General features: G+C 39.6%; 2 protein-coding genes across 6 annotated transcripts in view; both read left to right on the top strand.

Annotated features, from left to right (window-relative positions):
* Nucleotides 1–20,581, top strand: part of lrrfip2 (leucine rich repeat (in FLII) interacting protein 2) — a 35,876-nt gene that overhangs the window by 7,946 nt on the left and 7,349 nt on the right. For 2 of the 5 annotated variants that reach the window (XM_061836238.1, XM_061836239.1), the window contains exons 3-8: nucleotides 4,853–4,939; nucleotides 14,189–14,230; nucleotides 18,084–18,215; nucleotides 18,644–18,715; nucleotides 19,293–19,463; nucleotides 19,562–19,654. In XM_061836238.1, coding sequence (XP_061692222.1) covers nucleotides 4,853–4,939; nucleotides 14,189–14,230; nucleotides 18,084–18,215; nucleotides 18,644–18,715; nucleotides 19,293–19,463; nucleotides 19,562–19,654 — 597 coding nt within the window. Of the gene's footprint in view, nucleotides 1–4,852; nucleotides 4,940–14,188; nucleotides 14,231–18,083; nucleotides 18,216–18,643; nucleotides 18,716–19,292; nucleotides 19,464–19,561; nucleotides 19,655–19,999; nucleotides 20,093–20,581 lie in introns of all 5 variants that reach the window. The other 3 variants (XM_061836242.1, XM_061836240.1, XM_061836241.1) reach the window with 3 other exon arrangements.
* LOC133509374 (leucine-rich repeat flightless-interacting protein 2-like) lies at nucleotides 5,983–14,174 on the top strand. Its single transcript, XM_061836244.1, has 11 exons — nucleotides 5,983–6,584; nucleotides 7,116–7,172; nucleotides 7,265–7,306; nucleotides 9,797–9,844; nucleotides 9,922–9,987; nucleotides 10,461–10,553; nucleotides 12,015–12,074; nucleotides 12,892–12,945; nucleotides 13,066–13,122; nucleotides 13,464–13,535; nucleotides 13,681–14,174. The coding sequence occupies exons 1-11, from the start codon at nucleotides 6,477–6,479 to the stop codon at nucleotides 13,831–13,833; spliced, it is 810 nt and encodes a 269-aa protein (XP_061692228.1). The 5' UTR covers nucleotides 5,983–6,476; the 3' UTR covers nucleotides 13,834–14,174.

Here is a 20,581-nt window from a genome sequence, read left to right as displayed (position 1 = left end):
CAATCAAGAAATCACTTAAATAAAACCTGTTTGGCAAAACTAAGCCACCCATCTCAGTACTACTTTGGAAAATCCAATGTGGCCTTCCGATTCTTTTTGCTCATGAGTGGTTTGCATGTTGTGGTATGGACTGTGTACGTCTTCTTTCAATGTCTTCTTCAATCAACGGATTGTGATAACTTCACCCTTGCGCTGTTGAGGATGGCATTAATGTCACTGAGCGTTGTCATCTTGTTTCTTCACAGCTCTCACAATGTTTCTGTCGTCAACTGCTGTTGATTCCCTTGATCAACCTGTTCGAAATCTGTTGCTGAGTAGTAGATTTTTTTCATCAGTACATTCCAAATTGTTGTATTGGCTATCCCAAATATTTGTGGAAGAGCTCTGATTGATTTTCCTTTTCTCTCAGCTTCAAAATGGCTTGGTTTTCACCCAGAGCCAGCGCTCTGGTCTTCATGTTTGCTAAACAGAAAATGCAGTTTACACAGTTGAAAGCCAAAAACAGGCTTTTGGTTCTTTAGGTTTGGTTTTGGTCACACATTTTCTTTTTGATGCATCCTACTTAAAAAAAAAAAAAAAAAAAAAAAAAAGCATCTTTTTTGTGTTATGTGGGCTACAGTGTCTCCGCGCGGCGAGGGAGGCTATGCCAAATATGAGAGGCCAGGTCCACCTCTGGTCCACTAACGACTTGTTTGAAGACCGTAGGTGGGAACATTAAATTTTCCACCACCTCAGTCCATTTGACCGGTGTGGGTCCACAAAACGGACACTTTTAGTGGAAAGTTGTGTATTTATTACATACGCTAGCTCAGGTGTTGGCTAATGACTGGACGTGCTCGTCACGGTCTCGTTTGGTGTTGTGTGCGTCCACATAAGTGTTTATGAAACAGCGGCTCACGCTACAGACCTTGTGCGAAACACACACAGGCCTGTTTATGAATGACAGGTTTAGGTTGAGTGGGTTGTGTGTTCAACGGATTCATCACACACACCCACAGCATTCAAGCGCTGGAAGGAAGCCGGTATTTTTCACAAACAATCAACAACAAAATGAGTTCCAAAAAAGGAAATGCAACTTTTGGAGTGGTCCGGTCAGAGGCTTGACCTCAGCCCGATTGAAATGCGAGAGCAGAACCTCACCACTAGACTTCCCAAAAATATTACTGATCTGAAGCAATTTTCTCAAGAGGAATGGTCCAGAATTTCTCCTGACTGTTGCGCAGGTCTCATCTGCAACTACAGGAAATGTTGGGTTGAGGTTATTGCTAACAAGGGAAGGCTCAACCAGTAATTAAATTTAAAGGTTAATATAGTTTTTCTACCCACCACTGTGACATTTACTTCTTGTGTTCTGTAAAAACATCGAAACACAATTATGTGGCATTCTCCATCCATCCATATTCTGAACCGCTTATCCTCACAAACGTCACAGGAGAGCTGGAGCCTATCCCAGCTGTCATCGGACTGGAGGCAGGATACACCCTGATCTGGTTGCCCGCCAATCGGAAGGCACATGTCACAACAGTCGCACCCACAATGATACTTCGGGGCAATTTAGGGTCTCCAATTCACGCATGTTTATGGGATGTGGGAGGAAACCCACACAAGCACGGGGAGAGAAAATGCAAACTCCACACAGGCGGGGCCGGGATTTGAACTCCTCAGTTCAAATCTGTTCAGCCAGTCCTCAGAACTGTGAGGCTAACGCTCTACAGCTGCACCACTGTGCCGCTTTTATGTGGCATTAGTTTGAGAAAATAATTTTTGTGACTTAGATCAAAGTCAAATCACTTTTCTCACCAATTTATGCCAAAATCCAGGGTTCACATATTTTCTTGCAACTGTATTCAAACAGCATATTTCCTCACATGGCTCGTTTTAGGGTAGCTGTTTCTTTTTGTGAGCCTACCCTCATTCCAACCCATTGACTGTTGGGTCAATAGCATGTGCAGCTTTCATTGAATGACAACCAGTGGGCTGGATCTTACCAGGCTAATACATGTGCATTCTGACCAGCGTTATGCTAGCTCCTTTACTGTGGCATTGTGCGCAGTGTGCGGTTGCAGAAGCCTAGGCCAGATAATAAAAGGATTTTTGTGGTGCATGGACCCATCATCAAACCCAACACCCTGCACTCGTATCAAATGTACCCATGCAACATGTAAAGATTCCATTGGGTTATTACTTTTAGAGGCAGCATTTCATCACCAAACCACCAAAATATAGTTGTCAATAAATGGAACACTGTTGCTCGCGGTATCGCCAAACACATTTTGACAATTTCTTCTTTTAAATCCTACCACACGTCATGATGTTGTCATATATGGATTTTTGTATCTTCCGCCATAAAAATCCTCTCGAGGCATGTTTTGGAGAAGAAGCAGGAAGTGACGTTTTTTCCAAACGCCTACACTGGCGGCTTTGTGTATTTATACCTGTTTTACTGGCGTGAAAGTAGCTGTTTTTTCCTGCTTGTTAGCCAAAATGGCATCTCGTTGTTTTGTTGGATATTGCTCGAACACATGGGTGGATGGATTCACTCTTCACACGTTTCCAAAACACCCGGTTCATCGTGAAAAATGGATTGTACAGATGCAAAGGACGAGAGCTTCGTGGGTTCCAAATGACAGGTAGCTGTGTATGGAGCAATTTAAAAAAAACAATAGTTGATGGGGCGTGGGGGGGAGGCGTAATTCTTTCAGACATAGCAAAAAACCCGCGTCATAATAATAAAGTACGTAAGACAGGGGTGTTAAATGTGTTGATGTGCGTTCGTTGTCGTTGCTCACGGCCGCAGTGTTCGTTGTCGCCGCTCACTGGCGGCATTGTTCATCAGCACCGGTGATCATCACCATCAACATCATGTGGGGAGGTACTTTGGCGCGTGCGGGAGGAGAAAGGAGCTCTCCTCCCCATTGGCCACCGATGTTTCACCCGGCATGGATCATCCTGAGTACACCACATACTGTCATACATACAGTCAGGGAGTGTGTTGTTAGTTAGAAGTGATCCGCATATAATCTAAATATGGTTCGAAACAATAGGGTAACATTCCCCCGGTCACTTTACTCGATTGTTCTCTTCGAAAAGAGGTTCTGTGTCAGTAGAGGCGATGGAAAAATATGAAAATCTCTTGTTCGTCTCCCATACCAGGTGGCACAGTGTCTTCTCAATGGCGACTGTCCCAGTGTGACAGCTGTAAATGACGTAGCAAGCAATATGGCTGTCACTAGGATGTCGAGCGAGACTTCCGCAACTTTGCGCATGAATGGCACACTCTCCGGTCATCTTTATTTTTTTCATATAGACATTGAAGTGAATAATATTATATGTAATTTTTATAATGTCTATTTTACAATGTAGAGTATATAGGGATGCCAGTGGCACTTTAATTTCACACTTGATTAGTGGGTGGATACTCCAGAGACCCAACGACTGTATTTGTCCTAAACAACTATCACTTTTCAGAAAATGGGTAATAATTTAAGTATTGCCACAGTTTAGTTGATTGTTGAATTTGTGTACTGATGAGTGAAACAGCCCTATCATTTGTTTGTCAGTGAGCTGAGGCTATAGATAGACAGAGGCAAACCTCAGCTGTGCGGGTGTGCGGAGCAGCTCATCAGATAGACAGACCAGACAGCTCAACAGGTGCAAAGCATTGGGCCAGCCGTATCATTGGTATCTCCTGATTACTTTGGTCCCTACTTTAAGCATATTTCATTTAGGCAATCCCCTACAACTGCAGAAACCTAAGAAGAGAATTTACAACTTTAACTGTCGGGTTACACTTTTTTCAGTTTCTTCCCTCATTGACAAGTCAAATTAAGTGTTTATTGGCTTTGAGCAAATTAAGTAGCAAATTATCGTCGAAAATAATATGATAAACTACAGGCCTCTCTCATTTTCTTAAGGGGGAAAACTTCCACATTTGGCGGCTGACAATTTTTTTTTGCTCCAGGCACAAGAAATATAAATTCCTAGTATGATCTCAGCATTAAGATACTGAACACAGTGTGTTAATGGATTGTCTTTTAGGTTGAGATGACTTTGCCTTTCTCTGTTGCTGGAAAGGTCTCAATGACCAATCATGTATTAAACATATTTGTGTGTATTTGCAGTGATGCATTATAAGGAATTCTAGGGTCAGACATGTCACATTTGCTCCTGTTGTTAACTAAGATGGGGTCATTTTTCATGTTCACTAATAAATAGTTCAATACCCATTACAACTACCATAATTTTTCGAGTAAAATGTGTCCTGAAGTATAACACGCACCCCAAAGTTGATCTAAAAAAAAAAAAAAAAAAATCATGAAATCCCTTCTACCAATGTATAATGCGCACCACCAATTTGCTGCTACCCATATGCTCAAAATATTGGGAATTATCTGTATTTATGTTTTGTTGGGTTTGTATTTGTATTGGTTTTCAAAAGATTGACTGTACAACAATCATTAATAATAATCATTGTGCACATGCTGGAGGCCGGAAAAATTAGCATGAAAACGGTGGTCACCCAATGACCTGGATGGCAAGTTTAATGTTCTCTACACACACTTAGAGTAGATCAACTGTTTAAGAAAGCTATTTTGATCCCTCAATCTACTTAACTTCAAATTTTGAATAAACATGTCTGTACCTAAAGTAAAAATTGTTTTTGAAAATGTGTTATAATGTAATGGGTCGATTTATTTTTTTCGGACTGTTTTTTTTCCTCCTTGCTCTACTTCTAATGCTACAGATATTTTGTGTGTGTTTCAGGAAGTACATTCAGATACTGTAATAATTGTAATTGTCGACGGCTTCCAGGGTATCTCAATTAAGTGTGTTCATGTTGTGTGTCACACAGGCAGAGGCAAGGCTGGCAGCAAAGAGAGCAGCACGGGCAGAGGCCAGGGATATTCGTATGAGGGAGCTTGAACGTCAGCAGAAAGAGGTAAATGTATAATTTTTTGTAAACAAAATGGACATCACTAACAAACAGGGCCTTTAATGATTATTAACCCTAAGATGTCCTGTGCAGTTTTCAGTACTATACAGAGGATCATCTCGTTCAAATAATCCATTCAGGGAAGCATTCTTTTTGTTTGTTTTTAATAATTTAGAATATTGCCACTTGACCAGAAATACAAAAATTTAATTGAGTTCAGGGGTCAAACTTCTACCATCATAAGTTTGTTACGTTTATATGGGTTATCAGAAAAGGGTCTATACAATTCTCAAATGTAATTATTATAAGAGATGCCACAAATGATTTATATAGATCGTCGCAGAGTCACAAGTTATTTTTGTGATTAGTTGACTAAACTGATCATATCACTGGCATCAATCCAAGACTTCCCACATCCGGTTTGGTAAAATCCATATTTTTTATGTTTTGAAAGTGGCCTGCTCCCTTTCCTGATTCAATGGCAATGGCTCACCAGAAATTACGCTATTTTGGTTTCCTGAAAAGTGATAGTTTAGGACGGATGAGGATTCTGCCTGATGCCAGATAGTTGTAAATTGCTTTTTTTTCTTTTGCATTACAAGCTTAACATTTAAGCTAAAATTTCACCAAAGTCCAAGTTTACATCACAGTGACTTGGGACAAAATTCACAAAAACGTCTCCCAGTCTCACAAACACTAATCTTGTGTCTCATCGGCGAGTAGTTAAAAGAATCAAGGTTTTATAGAGCGTTCGGTTCCATTGATTACTTTTTCATTTCACTTTCATGTCTACTGGTATCATGTGAAGTTATTTTTCATGCCAAAATGCTGAGTTCCAGCACGAACCCTCAAAATAAAACGGTACATGGTTGAAACAAGAAGTTAAAACTTGCATATATAAACCATTTTGATGTGATAAAAGTAAAAAAATAACTATTTTAACAATGCCACATATAAATTTTAGCTGAAACAATAATTGATGAATATTAAGTCAATTTCTTGTCCACAAACATTGCTTTTTATTTCAGAGGTTTGATTTTGATGCTGGTTTGAAAGAACCCCAAACTGAATGTTCATTTTACTCTATGCTACAGGCTGCCAAGAAAAAAGATCTTTATTTTATCCATTCAAACATTTTTGACCCAGCCCCCTAAAAAAAAATCCAATTCTAGAATTGTTTGGAACCGGAATTGATATGAGGAACCGAAACTGGGACCGACCGTAATCACTCAATTTCAAATGATGCCCAACTTTAAGTGTCATATTGCAAGTGTCTAGGATCTCCATTTAACCTTTGATTTATCACTTAAACACTCTGAATACTCTTGGAGTCTGGAGCAGTGATGTACTCTGTAAGCGTAATTATCTTCTACATTAGAACCTCTTCCCATATGATTCAGATTTTCGTGGCCCAAAGTTTTTTTTCCCCTGAGAAACAAAATAAATGTGTGATGAAAAACCTGCTGCATGTCCACAGAAACACCAACTGTTCTATTCTTGAAACAGTTGTTGGCCACTTTTGACTTTTCAGCAGTTTTGGGTGATGTATGATTGTATGTTTTTCCTGCCACTTCCTCCCTCTGTCCAGCTTTCTTACCGTTCATCTAGCAGCAGTAGCAGCAAAAAATGGGGTCAGATCCACCAGTGGATGGTAGGCGTGTGGGAGTGTTGCAGACTACTAACAGCATTTGTTGTGGTACCAAGCTCCAGTTAGTTTTGTCCCTCAAGCCACTTTTGAGTTCCCCACCATCATGAACCTTCCTGTCGAAATATATTTGCTTTAGATTGTGCTCACCGTGACTTTATTGATGGTGGATGCATGCAATTTAGTTTAGAAACAGTCAGTTGTTCATATTCTGCTTCAACTTAATTTTCATGCATGTTCATGAACTGTCTTTGCATGGTGCTATTCTGTGTTGTATAATGATACTCAATTAGTGGGAGATTAACACTGTAGTATTATTAATAATTCTTTTAGAAATTTTGAATAATGGAATCAGCCCACCACTTTTGTTTTAATACACCTTTCTTAAAGGGATATTAAATGGATTACAGCAAAAGACAGATATCATGTCTATTTGATAATAAACGGGATTGTTTTGCATGGTATGGGATTTCTGTAGCAATGTAATTGCGCCTCTTTTACTTTGTAGTCCTTATCAACCTTCTCTCTTAACTCCAGGCTGACTCAGAAAAGGCTAAAGCCAGTTGTAGTAGTAGATCAAGCAGTCATCATCGGGTGTGTATATTCCGCTCCTACTTCTTTTTTCCTGCTTATGTTTCCTTTCATCTCTCCTCTCCATCTGCCTTTTTTTTTTGTTCCAACATCAGCAGGGCCTGGGTGATGATGTCATGTCTGTCTACAGCTACAGAGTGCGTACATGCTGTACACCTGCTACTATTAACTACAAACCTAATTCCAATGAAGTTGGGACTTTGTGTGATACAAATAAAAACAGATTTCAATGATTTCCAAATCATATTCAACCTATATTTAATTTAATATACTACAAAAATATTTAATGTTTAAACTGTAAACTTTGTTTTTAGCAAATAATCGTTCACTTCAAATTTTATGGCTGAACATGTTCCAAAAAACCTGGAACAGGTGGCAAAAAAGACTGAGGAAGTTGTGGAATGCTCATCAAGCACCCGTTTGGAACAACATACAGGACAAAAGGCTAATTGGGAACAGGTGGGTGCCATGATTGGTTATAAAAGGAGCTCCCCTGTATTGTTGAGGGGCAAGGTTGACCTCTTTGTAATCAAGCGCATGAGAAAATAGTCCAACAGTTTAAGGACAATGTTCCTCCACATACAATTGCAAGGAATATAGGGATTTCTGCGAACATCTAATGTCCGTAATAACAAAAGATTCGGAGTACCTGGAGAAATCACTGCATGTAAGCGGCAAGGCCAAAAACCAATATTGAACTATCCCTCAGGCGTCAGTGCATCAAAAACTGACATCAATATGTAAGGGATATCACCACATAGGCTCAGGAACACTTCAGAAAACCAATGTCAGCAAATCCAGTTCGCCGCTAGATCCATAAGTGCAACTTGGAACTCGACTATGCAAAGCAAAAGCCATTTATCAACAACACTCAGAAACGCCAGCGGCTTATCTGGGCCTGAGCTCCTCTGAGATACTGATGCAAAGTGTAAAAGTGTCCTATAGTCCGATGAGTTCACATTTCAAATTGTTTTTGGAAATTGGTGGCGTCATGCCCTCCGGGCCAAGGAGGAAAAGAACATTATGGACCCAAAGTTCAAAAGGCAGCATCTGTGATGCTATAGGGCTGTGTGAGTCACAATGGTAGAGGTAACTTACACGTCTGTGAAGGTACCATTAATGCTGAGAGGTACATACATGTTTTAAGGAAACATATGCTGCCATCTAAACAACGTCTTTTACATGAACGCCCCTGCTTAATTCAACTAGACAACGCCAAACCCCATGCTGCACGTTATAACGGTGTGACTTCATAGTAAAAGAGTATGGGTAGTAGAGTGGCCTGCCTGCAGTCCTGACCTGTCTACCATTTAAAATGTGTGGCGCATTATGAAGTGCAAAATGTGATAACGATGACCCTGAAATGTTGAACAGGTGAAGCTTACATCTAGTGAGAATGCGAAAGAATTCCACTGACAAAGCTTGAACAATTTGTGTTCTCAGTTCCCAAATGTTTATTAAATGTTAAAAGAAAAGGTGATGTAACACATTGGTAAACATGACCCTGTCTCAGCTTTTTTGGGATGTGATGCAGCCATAAAATTCCAAGTCAATGATTATTTTCGAAAAACAAAGTTTATCAATTTGAAGATTAAATATCTTTGTATTGTATTCTATTAAACATGGGTTGAATAAGATTTGCAAATCATTGTATTCTGATTTTAACACCACGTCCCGACTTCATTGGAAGTCGCTTTGTAACTCTCAAAAATTAAATCGAAAATATTTATGATAGGAAATGGTTAGTTAAATAATTTTAAACAAAACTCTATTTCGTGGTGATCAATGTTGATACGTTGTAATGTTTATGCACTGCATTTGAAGTCAACCTCATCAGCCATCCGTGACTTGGGCTCTAACAGGATGTGATGCAGCCATAAAATTCCAAGTCAATGATTATTTTCGAAAAACAAAGTTGATCAATTTGAAGATTAAATATCTTTGTATTGTATTCTATTAAACATGGGTTGAATAAGATTTGCAAATCATTGTATTCTGATTTTAACACCACGTCCCGACTTCATTGGAAGTCGCTTTGTAACTCTCAAAAATTAAATCGAAAATATTTATGATAGGAAATGGTTCGTTAAATAATTTTAAACAAAACTCTATTTCGTTGTGATCAATGTTGATACGTTGTAATGTTTATGCACTGCATTTGAAGTCAACCTCATCAGCCATCCGTGACTTGGGCTCTAACAGGAGTCGATCCAGTTCCCGTAGAAAAGACATCTTGGTGCGTTATGCGTGTTTGCGTTAGTGTGTCTTTACCTTCAACTGTACTGGCTTGTGGAAACTAGATACTGTTGTGCATGGCAGTTTTTTGATTTGCTTTTTAATTTGAAAATATTACGTAATATAAAGACATCCACCTGGATGTGAAATTCTAAATTAACTCTTGTGGTTCCTTGTTCCTATGACTGTTTTTAACCAATCCTTTTGCATACAACATATTACCTCCATGAAGGAGCATCTTATCTTTGTATTCTTGAGCTTGAGATTTTGCTTGATGCTTTGATTGACCGAATATACACCTTTGAAGCATTGGTGGGGTGGACTCATGAAGTATTTTTCACTATCTACTTGTTCATTTTTTTCTTCCTTTCTTTCTCCTGTTCGCTCTTCAGTCAGATGGTGTGACAAATAGTTCTACTCTCAAGAGCTCACGTTCTACTGTATGTATTGATTGCTGTCAGATATATCTGATTAATTATTTATACTCATTGAGATTGACTTTTTTCATGGTGAACAGAGTTCTGTATACAATGATCTACATGGCCATAAAAAGTCATCTAGCTCCTCCAAGAAGGATCTGCTGGTCAGTAGTACTTAAATTTATTTTGAGCTCATACTATGGCTATCCAGCTGTGCCTAAAGTCAATATGAGATGCCTTTTGTCACAGCTACAAGAGTTGTTGCCAACCACTCTAGAAAACTCTTATCTGATGTCTCCCTAATTCATTTACTGTATTTCTGATTTTGATGATGCAGCATTAAGAGATCAAAGATTGAACTTGGCAGGGAAATGAGGAATCAATCGATTTACATTGTTTTGAAAACTAAGTGTACCTTAAGCTTTAGATTTCATCGCAGAAGAAATTAGTTTCCTTGTTAACAAACTATAAAGCCAGCACAGTTTTCACCCTTGGAACTGCTCATTGAAACGTTTAAATGAGAAAACCTAAAAACCTTTAAATAATGTTTTGATATTAATCTGAAAAAGGGTGGCAGTGTGATAGTGTTCTTGTTTCTTACTTTTTGGGTGGGTATATTATGTTGTTGCCCCTCCAGACTGGACTATACCACGATCAAAGGAACTATACCAGCTTAACGAAGACCAAACTTCTACCTCCTTCTGCCACATCTTCATATCAGCCTTATCGGGTCTGTCATCCTATCCAACTCAATTTCTTTTCATACAGATTGACTGGTATGAAAGCCTTTGATTAAAACTACATCCTTCGCACTGTAATATATGGGAATTCACAACTCTCAAATTATTTTAATGATTTACTAGGCTTTACAGTCAGGATTTTTGAGGCTGATCAGTGAGTTTAAAAAAATAAAATTAAAAAATAACAACCAATCCGATCACAAGATGGAGCAATGAATCTATTTAAATGACCTGTTCATTAACTGTATGTGTGTGTACTTAATTGCTCCCAAAAAAAAATATATATATATATATTTACAAGAAATAATGTATCTTTGTTCATCTATTTATGCCAATGAAGCATAGTGACAGACAGAACTAAGTAATGATCTTCTCTTAGATGGCAGTAAGTACATGCAACAATTAATGTATCCACTTTTTGTGACTTTTTTTGTTTGTTGGTTTTCCGTGAGATTTTTCAACTGTAAAGTATGTTGTCTGGCTCCAAAAAGGTTGGAATTCTCTACTCCGGTCAATATGTTTTCAACAGAACAGCAGCATGATTACATACAACCATGAGCGTTAGCACTAAGTTGCTAGACTATGTAATGATTTGTTGCCTGCTTGCGAGCCACATCGTATTAAAAGTACATGAACATACCTCAAGCAAGCCTTACACTAAGTTTTCTTCTATCCTGAGCACCGGTGACCACCAACACACGTTTTTTTTTCTCCCCTTTGGCTTCTTATAATACAGTCGGCGTGATCCACTTGCGTTGTCGTTGCCATAGGGACAAGTCGCATTTGTGTTGACGCTAAAGCCCAATGATGGTAACAAAACGAGATTCGATGGTATCGGAATACAAGATTTAATTGCAGTAGTCTGTCATAGTGCAATCATGAAAGAGCAAATTTGCCTTGTAGTCTGATCCGCGCTTTGTGTATTGTTTCCCAGCCGTCTCGTCTCCCCGTAAAGCTGTCAACTCTTTTAAGTTAGGTTTTTAATAATTATTGTTCTCGACAGTAATAATAATAATTATTATTATTATTTAGTTTTATGTCAAAATACATGTGAGAATTCTATTAAAAAAAGCACTGTTTTGTATTTAAACAATACTGGGCAGGATGGTAACACGGAGTACTTACTTACTTTACCAAGCCGAGCCAATCAAGGATGTCATTGATCAGATCAGCGGACTATAACAATAAAGTCGATCAACCGATCAGCATAAAATGGTCATGATCGGCCCATACTGATCTCACTAATAAAATTGTTGTCAAGTTTATGATTTACTTTGTTGTAAAGGTCAAGCTCCACCAGAAATACACTTTTGTCAGCCATTTACCTGCAAACCTTGTTGAAAGTTTTAAGTTCAGTAAATCCTTCGTCCTGTTTCCATGTACTTTTAGTCTTAAGTCATTCTCCTCCTCACATTTAACTGACCTTCCACTGTTCCCCTACTCTTTAACAGCCCACCACTTCCTCCTCCTCTTCCACCACTGGCAATGGGCTGTCACGTAGCTACAGCATGGTCAGTTCATGTCCATCGTAAGGAGCCTATCTCACTGCATGCATTTATAGTTATTTCAGAAGAAGACCTCCCCTTCTCTTGTGGCCATATATGTGCTCTCAGATGCCCAAGCAGGGTGACTCATATTATTTTTAGGTCCTGGACAATCTCAGCTCTTGGAAGAGGCCACTTATTTACGCCTTTAGTAAAATTAGGTGTATGATCAGGTCTAAAGATCCTAAAAGTTGCCAAACTTCAATTCCCCTCAATCAATCTGACTTTTAAATAAAGGCAAAATTTAACCTCCATAATATGGGAATCATTTTTGTCCACAATACTACAAACAGGCACATGATTAAAAAAACGTGCGTATCATGTTTATTTAAAATCCATAAATGTATCTTTTAGACACACCACAAATTCTATACTCATCTTACTCCTCCAAATTATATTATTGACTTTTGTGCTTGAGATCGGTGCTCATTTTCTTGTAGTGATTAGTTCCAATCTCCTACCAATAACTGTTTAAGATGAGTGTATTGGTTTGTAGTTTCCTTCACTAATTCATTGATATAGTTCTGTAATTGTAGGAGTCTGTATTCATACCTGGAGAAGTTGTTTCGATTCTTTTTCTTCCTATGTCTTAATTAGAGTAAGGACAGATTTTGAATGATGTCAGGGTGTTTGTCATACAACACTGAAGGAAAATGGCTTAACCTTCCGGTAATGAAATACAGTGAGTGCCTCTGCTTACTGCATGACCTTCTTTAGCCTAACAGCTACACAACTTTGCACCCTTTTTGCTCAGTTCTGCATTGTTTCCAATGTTTGCTCTCAGGCCTCTATTTATGACACCACCACTCTTTACGGCTCAAGCCAGGGTTCAAAAGCTGTAAGTGTTATGTAAAATGAGCACCACTACAACCTACTTTGTGCTTTTACTCAAGTTCTGTGCCTCTCATCTTAAACACGTTTTCTCTCACATCCACCACTCCTATCCCCTTTCACACAGCCCTCTGAATATAGCTGGTACTCCTCTCAAGCCAGTTCCACTCGCAGCAGCCCTGTGGTGAGCCCTCTAATCAGCCTCCAATCGAATGATGTACACTAACATCGCACACGATGTCCCTGCTGCAGGGCTACACAACTTTGACCATCCATGCCACCATTCCCTGGCTTCATTTTAAGGATATCATTGTTAGCCTTGAAGTGTGTGAATGAAGATTTTTTTTTTTTAAATTCAGGACACCATCATTTGTGAATGAAGATTTTTTTAAAAATATCTTTTCAAAGAAAGTGAAAGCTTGCATTATGATTGATTGTCCTGTCAGCCTACAACTGTGGGGATCCTCACGGTGTATGTTGTGGTTTGTGCGCTGATGTGAATATTTCCGTGCATGCCCATTTCAGTCTTCCTCAGATGATGATACTATGAGCAGCGTCTCCCAAGAACGCTCCAGCAGAGGCCGCAGGGACAGTGCGGTGAGCTTTAGGGATGAGACAATGCTCCCATCTAAAATCTTCAATTATTACAGATTGTCAGCTCTCTTCTGTTCTCAATACACTATATTGATGTATCCCTTTTCCCACCTCTGTCTTCATCTTTCATCTTGTCTCTTGAAAGTAGTCGTCTGACTTCTCTAACACTAGTGAGTCTGCAGCTGATTATTTCAGCCGCTCCAACAGACGGGGCAGTATTGTGTCTGATCTGGATGATTTGAGCATTCCAGATCTGGAAGCTGTAAGTCACCAAATTCAGTTCCCAACACTGAGTGATTAAATGATTTCTTATGCATGGTTTGAAAATAACCAGATTTTAAGATTATTATCCTCTGAGTCACGATATCGGTAGAAAATTTTCTGGTAGTTTAGCTTAGCTTCAGCGTCTCTGTGCGTGTGTGTTTGTATGTGTGCGTGCGTCCGTCCGTTCCTGTGGGTTACTTAAACATGTTGAATGCAGTGTTTTCATGAATTATGTTTTTGTTAAATCTGTGGACATGCAGCATTTGTACTGATTCACCTCGACTAATTTCCTCAATTTTCAGGGTGGAAAACTGCTATGAGCATGATTACTAATAGTTTCTCAATTCTTATATGTCTCCTCATGTAACATGAAAATATTTCTACTTTTTCAGCTGGATGAAAAATGTGACAAACAGTATTCAGACTACAGTCGGGTAAGTCCACCCATAATTTAATTTTTTTTTTTTTTTTTCTTGGCAAGCCACAATTTTTTGGGGTTGTTTTTATGTCTTAAGACCATCACCATATCATCGCAAGACATTGCCAAAGAACTTCAGCAATGTGAAGTCAATGCGATGTGTACAATGCAGTCACAAGCAAATCTTCACATTTTTTCCCGGTCATAATTATTTACATATCCATCATATACAAACCCCAGTTCCAATGAAGTTGTGACCTTGCGTAAAACATATATAAAATCAGTAGAGGCTCAATAAAACCGACCTCTATATAATGAATATTGTATAAAATGAGCCTTCGGGACTGAACAATGTGTCCAGAAACAGTTTGTTTCACTTAAAATGTTATTGACAAAGTCTGTTTTTGTTGATTTAGCAACTATTTCGTATGCAAGACTACAATGTCGACTTCTGCATTAGGCGCTGTTTGCGGCATCTAATTTAAGCATTACGCATCTAATTTATGTTTAAGTCTAGTTCAAATGACAAAATAAAACTCACATGACCTCATACGTCTCTTATTGGGCTCCCCAGGCATAGGTATTAACACTTGGTAAGACGGCCTGGCTGAATCAATTTGGAAATGCGACCGCAATTATCTTATTAGTTTACGGATGTTAATGTTAAAAGTACTGTATTAAGCAATGGAGTGATGTTAGGGATTAAAGTGTCATGAATAAAGTATTCACCCCCTTCCTGGTGTGGTGGTTTTTTTTCTCATCTAGCATTGACACAAAGGTTTCAAATCAATGAGACCAAGATAGAACTTGTTGGACTTAATTTTGAGCAGTATGTGTGGAGAAACCCAGGAACTGCTCAATATCTGTCCAGTACAGTCTCAACAGTGAAGCATCATAGTGGCAGTATCATGCTCTGGGGGTGTTTTTCAGCTGTAGGGACAGGATGACTGGTTGCAATCAAAGGAAAGATGAATGCACCAAGTACAGGGATATCCTAGACCACATGTGTCAAACTCAAGGCCCGGGGGTCAGATGGGGCCCGCGACATGATTTAATGTGGCCCCGGAAGGCAAATCATGTGTATCAACTTCCATGACTTTTGTTTAAATTTGAACCAGAATTTCAAACTGTCATATCATAAATGATGACATTGAGATATTGCAAGCATTTTTGTGTTACCAAACATCAACAATAGTTGAAAAACCCAATACCCTTGATTTCTGATTCCAAAACTAGTTGATAAATTTGATGCATGAATATGATGTGTCAATTAAAGATTTTCATGGTTGCATTCATAATGGCCCTGTGACGGAAACCGTAACCACAATGTGGCCTGTGATAAAAACAAGTTTGACTGCCCTGTCCAAGATGAAAACCTTCTCCAGAGTGCTCAGGACCTCAGACTGGGCCAGAGGTCCGTTTTACAACAAGACAATGACCCTGAGCACACAGCTAAAATAACAAAGGAGTGTCTTCAGAACAACTCAGTGACTGTTCTTGAATGGCCCACCCAGAGCTCTGACTTAAACCCAATTGAGCATATCTGGAGGGACCTGAAAATGGCTGTCCAGCAGCGTTCGTTCACCATCCCCAATGACAGAACTGGAGAGGATCTGCAGGGAGAATGGACCTTTCTGACCTGTCAATCACTCTTTTCACAACTGACTGTTTTCTGCTTCTTCGTTCACCATTGCTGTTCGCGCATTTTATTTCCCCCAGTAATGGACCTTTCCGACCTGTCAATCACTCGTACAATAATAGCCAATCAGATAGCCGCATTGTCTTAACCCCTGGCTTGACACGCCCCTCTCCCCATATTGTCCCACAAGCAATAATGGTTGTCAATAACGTGCGTTTGGAAAAGTTACGAAAAAAGTGGTCCTCAGATGCGCTGGGGAACGTGCAATTCTGATGAAACATATCCTGCTAGGTTACAAGTGGCCCAGTTGATTCATTGTCTAAAGTCTAAAACACAGTTGACGAAGAGTCTACGATTGATTCAGGCTTGCACAAGACTGCACGTAGAACTAAATGTGAACAATATAAACAAACACAAGGCTGTATGTTCGAAGGTAAGGAAGAAGTATCTTCTCTGAGTTTTATATAATTATTATCAGTGCTTTATCCATTGGAGGAGACCAACTTTCACTTTGTTAGTATATCACAGACCTACTGAATGAAGTGTGTAATGTTTTATGCCCTCGGGTTAGTGATACGTAAGTGCGCAATATCATGCAAGAGCAATGTCTATTTGACTATTTGTATCACATCGGACTTTTAAGACAGAGCACTGGGATCCATTACGAGCCAAGTCAAACTTTTTCATCTGGTGACGATACTGACTGAGTTAATCACCATTGTTTAAATGTAGAAAATTGAACCTAAATTATAAAGACTACATTGATATTACTCATGATCTTTCCAAGTAAGAAGTACTCACCCTGCTTTACATGCGGAGTACGATTCCACTGTTTTATCCTGTTGGATTTCAATATGAAGTTTGTGAGGCGTCAAAGTTTTTTTGCTTCGATCGCCAACGTTTCACTGTAACTCTGACATTGCGTCCTGCTCCGTCCAAAATCTCAATTCTGTGTACATATCCCTGCGTAAAATAGTTGAGACCTCTCTGTAGAACTCTCTTGGACAAGTCTGACGCATTTGGCAGAAAACACACCCCAATATTTTCTGGAATGCGCGATAGAGACTCAACTTTAAACATGTTCAGTTCAGTTGCCATTTTGGAAGCTTGTGGGACATGGCAAATGTAGCTAAGGGTAGCAGAGCTTAAGATTGCCAGTTGGAAAGGGCCATTGGTAGAGGAGCCTCAAATCCACGTCTGGAAAAAATGCTATCATTCCCAAAAAGATCCATGGCTGTATTAGCTCAAAAGGTTGCTTCTATTCAATACTGACAAAAGGGGGAAAATAATTATGGCAGTGTGATATTTCAGTTTTTATTTTGTAATAAATATTCAAAATTTAATCAATTTTCTTTGCTGTGGGGTGCATGGGTGTGTACATCAATGAGGGAAAAATATTTTACCAAATGGCTGATGTATAACAAAGTGAAAATGTAAGAATGGAGTGTGTGTACTTTTTGTAACCGCCGTATGTTAGAATCAAAAAACTTCTCTGCAGGGCCTGTGGCATCCCCCAGACTCCCTTAGAATGTTTTTTTGGAACATTAAATGTATTTTTATTGTATCCAATTGAATATAGGTTAAAAACGATTTGCAAATTGTGTTTGTGTGTTACACAATATCCCAACGTTTTTAGAATTGGGATTTTCTCAGCCACTTATCCTCACAACAGTCAGGCAGGAAGCAGGGTACATCCTGACCTGCTTGTCAGCCAATCACAGAGCACACAGAAACAAACAGCCATTCACACTCACATTGACACCTTCATGCAATTTAGTCTTCAATTAACCTACCATGCGTGTTTTTGGGATGTGGGAAGAAATCAGAATACCTGGAGAAAACATACGCAGGCACGGGGAGAACATGCACACTCCATAAAGGTGAGGCCAGAATTAGAATCCCGGTCCTCAAACCTGTGACGCAGACACTCTAGCCAGTTGTGCACTGTGCCACCGAATTGGGGTTTATATTTTTAATAACGTGGTTGTATTGTTCATGATAAATACTTCCTAATGAGAAATAAAAGGAAAAAAATCTGAATTATGTACACATGCACACCTCGAGGAATCCCAAGAGCCGGTTTATCAGGTTTATCCAACCACAACTCAAACAAGTGACAGTCCCAGCAACAGAATGTCTTGAAACTTGTGTGCTGTTAGGTGATACGTAGTGAGGCTTTTTTGTTTGTTTGTTTTTGAGTGGTCATCTCGTCTGTATGTTGTGTTTCCAGCCATCTTCCCGCTGTGCCACTCCAGGCCTATCAGCAGCAACATTGGCATCGCTGGGTGGAACTTCATCGCGACGGGGTAGCACAGATGCCAGCAGTGTCTATGATCAAGACAGTAGTCTGAGCGAACTTAGGGTAAGGCTAACCAACAGCACTTATTTATCTTGTGCGGTCAAATAATTTAACAATGGGGGGAAAAACAATATGTGATACAGCAAGGCACCGGGAAACGAACAATGAACCACAATATAGCTGGGGAGTGCTGTGTATTTAATTTTAGGTCTATAACTATTCTCCTCCCACAAATCTTTCCACAGCATTGCTTCTTTTTGCCCTTTGCTGTTCTAAGCATTTACTTGGCTAATTTTTCCTTTGTCTGCATGGGAAGCCGGAATGTGACGTGACCTTTGGAACTGTTCCCTATATGTGGGTGTGCTGGTACTGTGTATTCCAACTGAACTGTCTTCTAGGAGATGGCGGCACGTGTGCTTTGTTGTCTCACTTTGATTATCCCCACCCTCTTTGTTGCCCCAATTCAACCCTTACCTCCATCTGCTCCACAGGATATCTATGAACTAAAGGACCAGATTCAGGATGTAGAAGGGCGATACATACAAGGGCTTAAAGAGCTGAAGGTAGAGGGGCTTGAGCTCACAGCATGCCTTCTCTTGTCCTGTGGGAGCAGTATGGCGTCATTAACCCCTACCCTCTCATATCCCTCACCCCTATCCTGCCTAACACGACGCTCACGTATTTGCGTGCTCCCTTTCTGAATTAAAAGGACATTTCTTTTGCATGATCTTCACACACTCCCTGTTTTTATCCGAGTTATTGTCTGCGGCCACGAATGATGGCACTCCCACATTTCTATGGAAGATGTAGCAGTGACATTCTCCACCTGCTGATGGATGGCAGGGATGTTTTGAATTTCTGCCTCTATAATTGACCAACTCTAGGCTTGCTCTTGGGATAGTTTGATGTAGCCTATTGGCAATATTAGATCTACATTACACCATCTTTCCTAATTCACCAGTAGTTCTTCACTGTTAAGATGCTTGGACTGACAAATGGGTGTAGAAAAAGACAAGTACTTGAAAAGACGTAGTCAATTTGTTGGCCACGTATTTTGTTTTAGTTCAGATTTTATACATAATGGAGAGGAGTGGTTCAACTCATGATTGTGTGGCGTTAACGTGCTCCAATTCATCTCAGGAATCCCTTACCGAGGTCGAAGAGAAGTATAAGAAAGCAATGGTATCGAATGCACAGCTCGACAACGACAAAGGTAACCTCATCTACCAAGTGGACACTTTAAAAGATGTCATAGAGGAGATGGAGGAGCAAATGTCAGAGATGAAACGGGAGCTGGAAGAAAAATCAAAGGTGAAATAATACATGAACTCTAGTTTTAATTCACTGAAATTTTGTGAATTTAGTGTATTTTAGGTCACTTCTTTGAAAACACCTGTCATTTATTTTAGGAACTAGAAAGGCAAAAGCACACATGCACTGTCCTGCAGCATAAACAAGAAGAACTGAAAGAGGGAATCCGTCAGAGAGATGAACTTATTGAGGTATGTCTACACTTGCTGTATTCATGTATGACCACATCACGCAGAATTCTCTCAGCACACTGTAGGTGCTCGTGATTCTGTGTAGCGTCTGTTGAGACTCAGTGCATTAACTTGATAAGGATTGAAAGACACTGGGGAGGGAGGCCCCTCTAAGTCGTGTATATTTAGTGTTATCAGTTATTGACAGAATCCTTCCTCACTTTTCCACTGTGGAAAAAAAAAAAGCCCATTCTCACCCAGTTTTGTACGTGTATGTCTGTGCATTTTTGCTTATTCTGTTTCCCATTAAATATTTCCTTCCTATTTTGTACTTTCCATTCTTGTTACTGTTCATCGCATCTCCAGGAGAAACAACGATTGCAGACTAAGTTAGATGTTCTCACCAGAGAGATGTTTGACCTGCAGGAAACAATAAACTGGAAGGACAAAAAGATTGGGGTAGGAGGTCCCACGTAGATCCTGTCTCAGAGCGAGAGGCAAAAGATGGTCTGGCTTTCAGGCCACATAGATCTTTTGTCGCTCACGCTCTTTGCATAATGAACCCTTGTGTCATAGACTTGCACACTCAAAGTTTGTACATGTCAGAATAATGAGGTTTTTAGTTGTAATCCAACAAGCTCGGCTCACAGTCTGAACTGCTTGCTGTTGGCACCTTGCAGCTTAAAAAAAAAAAAACATGATGGATAGTGTTATGTAAACCTCCACAATGTTTGCTGGAGCAAATGAGTGTTTGAAAGTCAACCATCCAGCATGATGTGTGCGCATTTCACACATGAATACATTTGACAGGCAATGAAGTGTTAGTGTTTCACTCCTTAGACACTGTCATTCATCCTTTTTCTTTGCCTTTCCTTTCCCACTAGCTATCTCCTTTCTGCATTCTCACTGTTGGTTTGGCATGTGTGGCGCATGGTTGTGCATGAGTTA

This window comes from Syngnathoides biaculeatus, chromosome 12 (assembly GCF_019802595.1).
Source record: "Syngnathoides biaculeatus isolate LvHL_M chromosome 12, ASM1980259v1, whole genome shotgun sequence".
Taxonomy (NCBI): Eukaryota; Metazoa; Chordata; class Actinopteri; order Syngnathiformes; family Syngnathidae; genus Syngnathoides; species Syngnathoides biaculeatus.
The sequence above is the reverse complement of the archived record's forward strand: the minus strand, read 5'-3'. Positions and strand labels throughout refer to the sequence as shown.

What these genes read in the sequence shown, in the direction of transcription:
- LOC133509374 (XM_061836244.1), top strand. Translation starts at nt 6,477, where the DNA reads ATGTATGATTGTATGTTTTTCCTGCCACTTCCTCCCTCTGTCCAGCTT. An exon ending in GATCAAGCAGTCATCATCGG is followed by an intron (nt 7,173 to 7,264) that starts GTGTGTATATTC and finishes TTCCAACATCAG; the next exon opens with CAGGGCCTGGGTGATGATGT. An exon ending in CCACTCGCAGCAGCCCTGTG is followed by an intron (nt 13,123 to 13,463) that starts GTGAGCCCTCTA and finishes TGCCCATTTCAG; the next exon opens with TCTTCCTCAGATGATGATAC.